Below are 13,695 nucleotides of genomic sequence, written 5' to 3'. Positions count from 1 at the left end.
GGCTTATGCCCAAAACGTCGATTTTCCTGCTCCTCGGATGCTGCCTGAACTGCTGTGCTTTTCCAGCACCACTCTAGTCTAGAACATGGTATCCCTGCCAAACTTCACTTCAGCTCTGATGAAGAATCATCTAGACAGATCTAGAGGAACTGCAGAAAGGATTTGAGATCAAAACATTGTATGTTTTGAAGAAGAAATTGAATATAGTTCTTAGGGCTAAAGGGATCAAAGGGGAGATAGTGGGAAAATGGTCCTGAGCTGGACGATCAGCCTTGATCATATTGAATGGCTGAATAGCCAACATCCAACTTTACTGGCCAATTTCTTACTGCTGGGGAAGCAAGGGACAATCAAGAGGGCAGTTCCACTGGCTCACTCATCACCTTTAGCAACGAACTAACAGGTGAGAATGGAAAGCTGAAATTGGAAGCTAGTCCCTTGTCTGACCTCTCAGATGAGCTAAAATTGGTCAACTCAGATAACAGTGTCAAGCCAGTTACACGTCTCTTCGATAAGTGACATTTGTACACTCACTCAGGTCTGAAAAAACAACAGCAACAGCTAATTGGAAGGCGAAGAAAAGGAGGCAGATGTCTTTTTATTTATTCTTAGAGAGTTGAACAACATCTCCAAGTCCTGAAAGAACACATCAGAAATATAAGTTACAGTTGGAGAAGATTAAAATTAGAGCAACATTTAGAATTAACTTTCTTCTTGGTCCTTTTGTAATGGATAGTGAGTGATTTATCTGACTGGTATAATACTGAGTGGTCATATTTCTGTATTTTTGACCATCTGCTTGCCAACAACTACATGGTTGTCTCCTGGGTAGTTCAACAGCTTGTGGTGTGAATGATATGGCCAGAAGCATTTGGATCTCTGAAAGGGAAGATGGTGCCCCTCACCCTACAGTAAAAAGTCCCAAAGTAAGGCAGTTTCTCCTTGCTAACCTTCTTTGTGTGTGGAGAGGGAGTTTTATAAGGGGTTAGCAAGTAAAATAGTAGAATTACTTGGGATAATCATACTTGTTGCAATTCTTGTTAAGTACAGAAATTTGGTCCCTGCTTCCTGTTAAGCTTGGTCTAAGACAGATAAATCAGGGAATGATGTGCACCTTTATAAAATCTTTGATTGTTATGATGACTCCAGGGGTAGTTTGAATTGTAGCGTGCTGCACCAGTGAGGTGTGGCACTTGCCTTTTGTTTCCACAGAATGTGATTCAAGCCTGGGTCAGGTTGCTGAAGTAGCAGTGAACGGGACCATAGTAAAAGGGGAGAGGCTTCAAAGTACTTCCAGCAGAGAAATGGACATCGTTCTATTTGTTGAACCTGAACCTGCAGATTGTGTGTTCTGAATAGGCAATAATTTCATCATTGGTTAGTCATGCAAGTACCAGGAAAACAAGGTGGACCTTTTGCATTATTTGTCTAACTTTTCTAATGGTCACTCTTCCTCAAGGAGCTTCCTGCCAATTGTTCTAAATTTGCCTTTCACAAATTTTATCACCTTCACATCAGAAAAGGTTCAATCAGCATTGCAACTCTGTGTAACCCAGAAAAGGCTGAAAGAGGAACCAGACTAATTTGAATCTTCTCCCACCAAGTCCTGGTGGGATCCTGACAGTGTGGATTTAGTAAGCTCTCCTCCCCATGGAGGAGGTTAGATCTAGGGGACACATTTAGAAAATAAAAGGGGCCCAATTTGAGATAGAGGCAAGGAACTTTTTGTTTTCTTAGAGGGTCAAGTGTCTTTGGACCTCTCCTCCTCAGACATCAAAGCAGGTGAAATGCTAGATAGATTCTTGACGAACAAGAATCGGGGAGGCTGGGATACAGAGTTCAGGCCACAATCAGATCAGCAATGAGCTTGTTGAAGGGCAGACCTGGCAAGAGGGGCCAAAAGGTTTGCTCCTACATGTTCGTATCATGCTAAAGCTCAAAGTTGTGATCCAGATTTCCATTTAGCGACCTGTTCACTATCACCTGTGTCTGTGATGAACTCTTGCAGACATCTCATGTCAAGTTAGAATAAGATTTCTTATTGCAACTTGATCGTTTGTAACTTCACAAATTTGAGTACTGCCCATAGTTAGGGAAAACCAGAGAGGGGATTTTGTGTAAAATGTCTACACCAAGCTTCTGGAGAATAAAACACTGGCCCCAAGACACCAGGAAGTATATGGGGATCTTTCCTCACTAACCTCCTTGACATTATCTGGATTACCACATCATTACTGTTCCTCTTTAAAATGTTTTTAAAACTGTGTGTTCTTATAGCGCCGCCCTTTATGAACAAGCTCCATCTTAAATGTTAGGTCATTACAAATGCAAACTATTTTAAACAGCAAAGTCCATGGCCATGAGCTTCTGTTTCCACTCTTGACAGTTGGTCAGCACTCACATCACCCATCACAGGAAGGTTCTAGATGTGGGCAGCTGCCTCCATCTGGAATGTGTGGCAGCAATGAGTCTGAGCCGTCAGACCCTCACATTCCTTGCTGCACAGCTTTCCCTAGGAGCAAAAACAAACAGCATCATTATCAGCTGCAAAGTTGATAAAGGCAGCTTGCACACATAAAAGACTTCAAATGGATACAGCATCGTTCCTGATTGCAAAAGATCCCAAAGTGGTGCATAGACACCAAAATACTTTGACAGTGTAGTTACCAGTTACAGTCTATTCTGTTATAACGTGGAAGTTGTGTTCCTGTGCAACCTCGTGTTATAGAAAATCATGCAATAGAAATAACAGGGTCTGTGGGAAAAAAAACAGGGTTGGGGCAGACCACCGATAATGTCAGTAAAAATCGAAACAAAACTAGTTAGATTAACACATCTGATAGTACAGTCTAAGTAAGATTTTAAACATGTTCATGTTTTAATGAAATTTGACACTTTAAGGGGTTGCTGAGTTTGCCGAGTTCCAGTACTGTATTAAGACAGGGACTGAAGGTCAACATCAGCATCATCATTATTTTCGGTGCAGGGTTATGACGAAAGAAAGTATTTAGTCCAGAAGTGGATGGCTGTGGTTCACTGTCCTTGGACTGTTTCTTGGGGGTTGGCTTAAAAAAGCCATCTACTTTGTGCAGCTTTGCCATCTTTCTTCTTTCATGAAGTTGTAGTTCATAGAACATTAGAACAGTACAGCACAAAACAGGCCCTTCAGCCCACGCTGTTGTGCTGACCACTGATCCTCATGTACGCCCCCTCAAATTTCTGTGACCATATGCATGTCCAGCAGTCTCTTAAATGTCCCCAATGACCTTGCTTCCACAACTGCTGCTAGCAACACATTCCATGCTCTCACAACTCTCTGTGTAAAGAACCTGCCTCTGACATCCCCTCTATACTTTCCTCCAACCAGCTTAAAACTTATGCCACAACCTGCTATCCGACTGCATTGTAGTCATTGTCTTTTCAGAGCTGCAACCGCTTCTCAACTTCCCTCAGGATAGAAGACAAAAGAGAAGCGGAAAGTTCTTGTGATGCTGCATCCTGGACTTCATTGTCTTCATGGTAAAAACAATGACTGCAGTTGCTGGAAACCAGATTCTGGATTAGTGGTGCTGGAAGAGCACAGCAGTTCAGGCAGCATCCAAGTAGCTTCGAAATCGACGTTTCGGGCAAAAGCCCTTCATCAGGAATAAAGGCAGTGAGCCTGAAGCGTGGAGAGATAAGCTAGAGGAGGGTGGGGGTGGGGAGAGAGTAGCATAGAGTACAATGGGTGAGTGGGGGAGGAGATGAAGGTGATAGGTCAAGGAGGAGAGGGTGGAGTGGATAGGTGGAAAAGAAGATAGGCAGGTCGGACAAGTCCGGACAAGTCATGGGGACAGTTACTGAGCTGGAAGTTTAGAACTAGGGTGAGCTGGGGGAAGGGGAAATGAGGAAACTATTGAAGTCCACATTGATGCCCTGGGGTTGACGTGTTCCAAGGCGGAAGATGAGGCGTTCTTCCTCCAGGCGTCTGGTGGTGAGGGAGCGGCGGTGAAGGAGACCCAGGACCTCCATGTCCTCGGCAGAGTGGGAAGGGGAGTTGAAATGTTGGGCCACGGGGCGGTGTGGCTGATTGGTGCGGGTGTCCCGGAGATGTTCCCTAAAGCGCTCTGCTAGGAGGCGCCCAGTCTCTCCAATGTAGAGGAGACCGCATCGGGAGCAACGGATACAATAAATGATATTAGTGGATATGCAAGTAAAACTTTGGATGTGGAAGGCTCCTTTAGGGCCTTGGATAGAGGTGAGGGAGGAGGTGTGGGCGCAGGTTTTACAGTTCCTGCGGTGGCAGGGGAAAGTGCCAGGATTGGAGGGTGGGTTGTTTGGGGGCGTGGACCTGACCAGGAAGTCACGGAGGGAATGGTCTTTGCGGAAGGCGGAAAGGGGTGGGGAGGGAAATATATCCCTGGTAGTGGGGTCTGTTTGGAGGTGGCGGAAATGTCGGTGGATGATTTGGTTGATGCGAAGGTTTGTAGGGTGGAAGGTGAGCACCAGGGGCGTTCTGTCCTTGTTACGGTTGGAGGGGTGGGGTCTGAGGGCGGAGGTGTGGGATGTGGACGAGATGCGTTGGAGGGCATCTTTAACCATGTGGGAAGGGAAATTGCGGTCTCTAAAGAAGGAGGTCATCTGGTGTGTTCTGTGGTGGAATTGGTCCTCCTGGGAGCAGATCCGGTGGAGGCGGAGGAATTGGGAATATGGGATGGCATTTTTGCAAGAGGTAGGGTGGGAAGAGGTGTAATCCAGGTAGCTGTGGGAGTCGGTGGGTTTGTAAAAAATGTCAGTGTCAAGTCGGTCGTCATTAATGGAGATGGAGGTCCAGGAAGGGGAGGGAGGTGTCAGAGATGGTCCAGGTCAATTTAAGGTCAGGGTGGAATGTGTTGGTGAAGTTGATGAATTGCTCAACCTCCTCGCGGGAGCACGAGGTGGCGCCAATGCAGTCATCAATGTAGCGGAGGAAGAGGTGGGGAGTGGTGCCGGTGTAATTACGGAAGATCAACTGCTCTACGTAGCCAACAAAGAGACAGGCATAGCTGGGGCCCATACGTGTGCCCATGGCTACCCCTTTGGTCTGGAGGAAGTGGGAGGATTCAAAGGAGAAATTGTTAAGGGTGAGGACCAGTTCCACCAAACGAATGAGTGTGTCGGTGGAAGGGTACTGTTGGGGACGTCTGGAGAGGAAAAAACGGAGGGCTTGGAGGCCCTGGTCATGGCGGATGGAGGTGTAGAGGAATTAGATATCCATGGTGAAGATGAGGCGTTGGGGGCCAGGGAAACGGAAGTCTTGGAGGAGGTGGAGGGCGTGGGTTTATTGTCTTCATGTCGAGCTTCAATCTCTCCTGCAGCAAGTTGTTGCCGATCAGCTGTGGTGAGGTCTTCACAATGGGATTCAAGCAGCTCCTCAACATCTTCAGTCTCCACTTCTTCAAATCCAACTTGCGTTGCAAGGGTGACACAATATTCCTTGGTTACTGGAAGCTCATCTTATGGTTCAACACTTAAAAGCATTAAGAAAATCTAGAGGAAGCAGTCCTAACTGACATTATCCCAGGCCTCCACAATGATAGCAATAGCATTCCTAATGTTAAAGCTTTCCAAAGCCCTCCTCAGGAGTTGCAATCAGCTTCCTGATTATGCGCCTTAAATAAGGTTTTAAAAGCTGCTATTGCTCATCAATAATGGAACGATTGTCCAGAATGAGGAGACTCTTGAAATCCAAATTTTTTTTCTCCTGCAATAATTTCTAAAAATATCCTCGAAAACATAATAAGGTCAGAAAATATTTGCCCTGTCATCCAACCTCTTCTGCTTGGCCTTAAGATAACCTTTCAAGGCTCACAGGTTGGCAGAGTGGTACACCAACATAGGCTTAAGTTTTAAGTCTGGACTAGCACTGGCACCCAACAGTATAGTCACACAATTCTTTGCGACCTTAAAACCTGGAAGCATGTGCTTCATTCTCAGAAATGTAGGTCCTGGGTGGCACTCACTTCCTGTATTAACCTGTCTCGTCCAAATCGAAGATTTAATCTAAGCTGTAGCCTTCTTCCTTAATCAATTATTTCACTCTGGAAGGAAATGACAGCGCACATTCCTTATCTGCAGTGGCAGCTTTAACACATAACGTTAGGAAAGCGTAGCAGTTCTTAAATCCAGCACTACTACCACTGAAGGCAGGCCCACCTGTAGGAATTTCAGCTTTTCCTCTTAGGTCCTCATAAATTGGTAAGGCTTTCTGTTCTATGGTGAGAAAGGTGGTCCCAGATCGCTTTCTTGACTGATGTTCTATCCACACGTTTAGAAGCTGGTCCATCTCAAGCTCCTTTGTTCATGATTGCACAGAATCGTGATAATAGCCAATGGGAGTTTGTAAGCTGTTCCCCAATTGCATTATAGCCAAATTACGTTGACAAAGCGTGCGTAAAAGAATGATCTGTATTGCATTATTGTCACTACAGCAAAGTGATAAAGGCGAGAATGCAGCACCCATATTACTGGTTATAATGATGATGATTAAAATGCTCTTGTGGCACAGTGTGTAGTACTCTGGCCTCTGAGTCAGAAGTTCCAGGTTCAGGTCCCAAATGAGGACTTGATGACCAAAGATGGTGTATTCATAAAATGGCCAAACCGTTTGAGTATCAACTTGCAAATCTTCCCAACACACACACAGGTCATAAGAGCAGTAGAGATTTCTGTTTAGCCATTGTGATTCCTTCCTTGGTTTCAGATTACAACATACATGCAAATGTGTAAGCTTCCATAACTACTGGATGGGGCAGAGCAGTTGGCTCAGATTGGTACCAATACCTGTTTGAACTGGGGTGTATCTGGGATCTGCCCCTTGCCTGTCTTGTCGTGGAGACTGTGGGACTGCAGGTTGGTAGATAACTGAGGAAGTTCATGCTGGTTGAGGAATGTGTTGGAGAGGAGAGGAGTGTTACCTTGCTCATCTTTTATAGTGCCATAGGAACGTTCGCATTCCCGAGAGCGTAGATGCACACTTTCATGTCTAAAATGCATGACTTTGAGAGAGCAGCACCCACTCAGCTCTGCAGTGGAGTGTCAGCCAAGATAACATGGGTTGCTCTCTGGAATGGGGTTTGAACCCACAAGCCTCTGACAATTTGATGGCATCATGAAATCCCATGGAACTGTGTTTTTATGTAACACATTTTTAGCTACCTTATTTTGAGTGGATACAGGAAAACAATCTTTGTGGGGGAGGGAGTGAAACCTTTTCTTAATGAACCAAGTGGTGCCATCAATCACAGGTCCTGGGAGGCACATCTCTTAAGTGAAATAAGAGACTGCTTCACCACTGAAACTTTCAAATACGACACCGAAGGGTCTGAAAGGTTCTTCTCTCCATCAGCTAAACAGAGTGTCAGTACCACAACAGAGGAGACTAGTGCCCACCATCCATTTCTGGAATATTAAAAATATTTCCTGTGCCTTGATGATAGACTGTTTAGTGAAGGGAACCATAATGGCTGACCAGAAATCTCTGACGGTCTTACTGCCTGGGCCATGTGTCGACAGGATTTGCATGTTGACACTCAGCCTATTTGGTCACTTTTTGGTTGCACCTTCCCTTGGCTGTCAAGTCCTACAACTTCTGGTTCAGAGGTTGGACACCAGCCTTGGCAACACAAGGCTCGTCCACCACCATCCTTAAAACTAATTGTGAGGCTATTATGATGTGGCTGTTTACGAAAAATGCAGTGGTTTGTTCAGGATCAGCTTCAGCATGTCCAGCCTGATAGACTTTCTCAAGGGCCACACATCAATCTCCAATGGCTGCCAGAGAGCCATCAGCTCAATTATCATTTGTCTGCCTCTCAGCACAGGGAACTGCTGGTGACCAAGGGTGACAGATGATCACAGATGAAGTGAATGTTGGGGCAGCTACAACGAAGACTCAATGAGGAAGGACTACAGTATTAGCCCTCTGACTACAACAGTTGGTCTTTAAACAGTTGGATATTAATTGTTTGTTACCCATTCTTAATTGCCCTTGAGGTAATGGACTGCTGCATTTGAAGATGATGGCTCACCACCATGAGGTGGTACACTCACAGTGCTGCGAGGGAATGAGTCTCAGGGTCTTGACCCTGTAACTATGAAGGAATGACTCGAAGGGCCTTTTCTGCACTGTAAAACTGACTATGACTCTACTACAATGAGGTCTTTCCAAATCAGGACAGTGTGTGAAAAGCGGGGAATTTGCTGGTGGTGGTGTTCCTAAGTGCTTGGTGTCCTTGACCGTTCATGGTGAATGTTGAGGGCTTAGAGAAGAGGCTGCCAAAAGGATGGAGCTGAGATGCTGCAACTGCGTCTCAGAGATGGTACACGTTGCTGTCACAATTAATCTGAACCGCACACTTGAATTGCACTATAACTTGGCAACCTCAGAGAAGTTCTGGTGATGTGGTCTCCACTGATGTCCTGGGAAGAACAGCAAGTCCCATCCACAGGATCTCCAGGACATAGAGTCACACAGCTTCAGCTCACTGTGTTTGCACAACCCAAACACCTATTTTTTTAAAATATCTATTTTCATCCCTTTATCCAGTACTTGGCCTGTAGCCCTGATGCTACAGCATAATGTTCATCTAAATCCCTGAATAAATCAAGGTCCCTGGCCGCAAAGTGGGGCACTAATTTTTCCTAGTCTGCCATGTCCGGCGCACACTACAGTGCTCTCCCTGGTGCTAAAGGCGGTGCCTTGTCAGGTAGTTAATAAGACCAGGTTGGTATGACAGGGTGAGAAAATATGCAAGGCCTTCTGGTGAGAAACCATTCATGAAACATGAAGAAACTGGCACTTAGGGTTTAACCTTACAATGTTTTTTGGCTAAGTAGATCAGGCAAGTTACATTTTTTCTATAAATGTATTAAACACACTTCTATCCTTTGAATAGTGTTAGCTTTCAGTTTGAGGAATCTGTTTTCTCTGAGTGAAGCTGGCTTGGCAAGCAGACAAACAGCTCTCACGAGTGCCTCTTGCTCCTTGCAGGGTAGCCTCTGGCTTTGCCAGTCATATGTCCGCATATGGACTCATTCAAGTTGTACCATTGTGTTAATAGTCACTGGCAAAAAAAAAACACATCTTGCCATTCCCTGCTAGAAAACCAATCTATACTATGATTAAAAAAACTCTTGGCTGCAGGAACTAACTGGCTGACCTTATGTTTGGTGTCACAACAATAACTTCACACAAATAACTCTCTTATCTAAACCACAGCCATTACTCACTGGCACTGACTGTGCTCTCAATATAAGAGTTTACATAAAGCACGAGAACAAAGGCACAACTAATAAAATACAGAATGATTCAGCACACACGGTCATCATTTGATGCACTGTGCCTGTGCCAGCTCTTCGTAAGGAGTACCCAATGTATTCCACTCCCCTGTTCTTGCCCCACAGCTCAGTCCATTTACTCTTTCAAGTAATCATTCAATTGTGTTTGTAAGCTATTTTTTGAATCTGCTTCAATGACTCTTTCCATTAGTTAAATCCAGATCGCGACGACTTACTGTGTTTTTTCACTTGCCAGACACCTTAAATCTGTATCCTGCGACAGTTTACTTTGATATATACAACCTGAAAACAGGCCTTTCAGCCCAACTTGTCCAAACCGCCCAGTTTTCACAACTAAGCTTGTCCTATTTGCCTGTGCTTGGTCCCTATCCCTCCATACCTACCCCATCCCCCGTCTAAATGTTTCTTAATTGAAATTGTACTCACTTCAATCACTCCCTCTGGCAGTCCTATCCAGACATTCACCACTCTGTATGTGAAATAAACTGCCCCTCTGGACTATTTTGCATCTCTCCCACTCACCTTAAACGTATTCCCTCGGTTTAGACTCCCCCACCCTGGGGAAAAACAGTTCACTATCTACCTTATCCGTACCCCTCATGATTTTATATAACTATAAGGTCACCCTTCAGTTTCCTACGCTCTAGTAAAAAAAAGTCCCAGCCTATCCAACTTCTCCTCAAACCTCCAGTCCAGGTAGCAGCCTAGTAAATCTGTTCTGCACTCTTTCAAGATTAACAATATCCTTTCTATACTAGGGCGACCAGAAATGCATGCAGTACTCTAAATGTGGCCTCTCCGATGTCATATTCAGCTGCAATAAGACATCCCAACTCCTCCACTCAGTGCTGTGATTGATGAAAGTTAGCATGCTGAAAGCCTTCTTCACAGCCCTATCTATCTATGACTCCATTTTCAAGGAGTTATGAACCTGTACCCCGAGATCTCTTTGTACTATAACACTCCCCAGGACCCTACCTTATAAGTCGTGCCCTGGTTTGCTTTACCACACTGCAGCAGCTCAGGATTACAGATCCTTCTATCACCAGAACCAATTCCACTTTATTTATTCTATCAAAATCAGGCTTTTGAACGTATTTTCAAATCTCTCCATAACCTCCTCTGCTTGTAAGGAGAACAACCCAAGCTTTCATCTCTCTGCGGCCTTCCTAAAGCCCTCATGCATAACTTGCTGACACCATGGAACATGCACATTAGCTCTCCTGTGAAAGTCTGGCCACGTTCTCGTTTTGAAATGGTCCGCTAGTTAAAAAAAATGACGGCAACCAAATTCGCACGACGAAAGACGGCAATGATCCTGATGATATTGGCAGCAGGTGGAAGTCAGGCTTGAGGCCTTGTTCCGTGATCACGGATCTAGAATCCACTCCTAATCAGGGCTTGGAAAGACGATGTGGCAGCGGAAGGATACTGTAAGGCAAGAGACTTTTGTTGAAGGGTACAAGGAAGGATATGTTAAAGGGGTCAACATGAGGGAATGGAAGGGGTTAAGGAGAATATAAAGCCTCACCATTGTTCCTGAAATGGAGTGCGTAGAAAGTCTGCGGCCTCCCTGTGATTTTGTAAATGTTTATCATAGCTTTATAAATTGACACGTGCATCGTAAAAGCAAGAAAGCTCAGCTTTGTTGATGGCCTTTTCAACTTTTCCTGCCATCTTCAAAGACTTGAGCACATTGTGCCTCACTATTCCTACATCTCCTTTAACATTTAATTTAAATGGATAGAATCACAGGATCCCTACAGTGTGGAAACAGATCCTTCAGCCCAACAAGTCCACACCGACCCTCCGAAGAGTAACCCACCCAGACCCATTCCCCTACTCTATTATCCTATATTTACCCCTGACTAATGCACCTATCCAACACGTCCCTGAACACTCTGATATGGAGATGACGGTGTTGGACTAGGGTGTACAAAGTTAAAATTTATTAAACAACAACAGGTCATAGTCCAACAGGATTATTTGGAAACACTAGCTTTTGGAGCGCTGCTCCTTCATCAGGTGATTGTGGAGAATAAGATTGTAAGACACAGAATTTATAGCAAAAGTTTACAGTGTGATGTAACTAAAATTATATATTGAAAAAGACTTGGATTGTTTGCTAAGTGTCTCATCTTTTAGAGTGACCACGTAGGTTTCAGTTCTTTCACATGTAAATCGCAAAACCTTTACAAAGTTTTGTTTTAAAGCTCACATACACTCGCTTGCTCTCTCTCCGTCACGCACACTCACTCGATCTCTTCCCCTCACGTACACTTACTCTCTCTCCTTCCCTCATGCACACAGACGCACACTCACTGTCTCTCTCTCTCTCTCTCTCGCACTTGCACACACACGGACACACAGTCTCTCTCCCTCACGCACTCTCGCTCTCTCTCCTTCACAGACGCACACTGACTCTCTCTCTCCCACATGCAGAAACACACTCACTCTCTCGCTCCCTCACTCGCATATATGGACACATACTGTCTCTCGCTCTCTCACACACATATTTGCTCTCTCTCTCCATCACGCACAATCACTCTCTCACACACAGATGCATACTCACTCGCTCTCCCTCACAGACGCACACATGCTCTCCCTCCCTTACACACATTTGCTCTCTCTCTCTCTTCCTCACGCACGCTCGCTCTCTTTCTCTCTCCCTCACACACATACTCTCTCTCTCCCTCACTCGCACTCTCTCTCCCCCTCCCTCCCTCATGCACTCTCTCTTCCCCTCCCTCCGTCACGCATTCTCTCCATCCCTCTCCCACTCTCTCTTTCTCCCCCGCCCTCCCCCACGCTCTCTCTCTCCCCCTCCCTCCCTCACACACTCTCTCACACTCTCCCTCTCGCTCACACACACACTCGCTCTCCATCACACACACACTCGCTCTCTCACACACACATACACTCTCTCTCACACACACTAACTCTCTCCCTCTCACACACACACACAAACTCTCTCGCTCACACAGACACTCTCACACACACACTCTCTCTCTCACACACACACACTCTCTCTTTCTCTCACACACACTCTCTCTTTCTCTCACACACACTCTCTCTCTTTCTCTCACACACACTCTCTCTCTTTCTCTCACACACACTCTCTCTCTTTCTCTCACACACACTCTCTCTCTTTCTCTCACACACACTCTCTCTCTTTCTCTCACACACACTCTCTCTCTTTCTCTCACACACACTCTCTCTCTTTCTCTCACACACACTCTCTCTCCCTCCCTCACACACACACTTTCTCACACACACTCTCTCAAACACAAACTCTCTCGCTCACACACACTCTCTCTCCCTCACACACACACACACTTTTTCTCTCCCACACACACTCGCTCTCCCCTCCCTCACACATACACATTCTCTCTCTCTCCCCTCCCTCACACACTCTCCCCCTCCCTCCCTCACACACACTCTCTCTCTCCCCCTCCCTCCCTCACACATTCTCTCTCCCCCTCCCTCACACACACCCTCTCTCCCCCCTCCCTCACACACACTTTTTCTCTCCCCCTCCCTCCCTCACACATTCTCTCTCCCCCTCCCTCACACACACTCTCTCTCCCCCCTCCCTCACACACACTTTTTCTCTCCCCCTCCCTCCCTCACACACACTCTCTCTCCCTCACACACACACACACTTTCTCTCTCACACACACACACACACACACACACACTTTTTCTCTCCCACACACACTCGCTCTCCCCTCCCTCACACATACACATTCTCTCTCTCTCCCCTCCCTCACACACTCTCCCCCTCCCTCCCTCACACACACTCTCTCTCTCCCCCTCCCTCCCTCACACATTCTCTCTCCCCCTCCCTCACACACACTCTCTCTCCCCCCTCCCTCACACACACTTTTTCTCTCCCCCTCCCTCCCTCACACACACTCTCTCTCCACCTCCCCCCACACACACACACTCTCTCCACGTCCCTCCCTCACACACACTCTCTCTCCCCCTCCCTCCCTCACACATTCTCTCTCCCCCTCCCTCACACACACTGTCTCTCTCCACCTCCCTCCCTCACTCACTCTTTCTCCCCACGCACACACATCCTCTCTCTCTCTCTCCCCCCTCATACTCTCACACTCTCTCCCTCACACACACTCTCGCTCCCTCACACACTCTCTCCTCCTCCCTCACACATACACACACTCTCTCCCCCTCCCACAAACACACACTCTCTCCCCCTACACATACACACACTCTCCCCCTCATACACACTCTCTCTCCCTCACGTGCACTCTCTTCCTCTTCCTCACACACACACACACACTCTCTCTCCCTCCCTCACACCTACTCTCGCTCCCTCACACCCACACACTCACTCCTCCTCCCTCACTCACTCTC

General features: G+C 46.3%; 1 protein-coding gene across 1 annotated transcript in view; it reads right to left on the bottom strand.

Annotated features, from left to right (window-relative positions):
- Positions 1-565: 565 nt before the first annotated feature.
- Positions 566-13,695, bottom strand: part of LOC140467957 (coiled-coil-helix-coiled-coil-helix domain-containing protein 5) — a 42,019-nt gene continuing 28,889 nt past the window's right edge. The window contains exon 4 of the mRNA XM_072564042.1: positions 566-2,512. Coding sequence (XP_072420143.1) covers positions 2,487-2,512 — 26 coding nt within the window. The 3' untranslated portion in view covers positions 566-2,486. The remainder of the gene's footprint in view (positions 2,513-13,695) is intronic.

Source organism: Chiloscyllium punctatum, chromosome 46, assembly GCF_047496795.1.
Source record: "Chiloscyllium punctatum isolate Juve2018m chromosome 46, sChiPun1.3, whole genome shotgun sequence".
Taxonomy (NCBI): Eukaryota; Metazoa; Chordata; class Chondrichthyes; order Orectolobiformes; family Hemiscylliidae; genus Chiloscyllium; species Chiloscyllium punctatum.
This window is presented reverse-complemented; position numbering and strand designations above follow the sequence as displayed.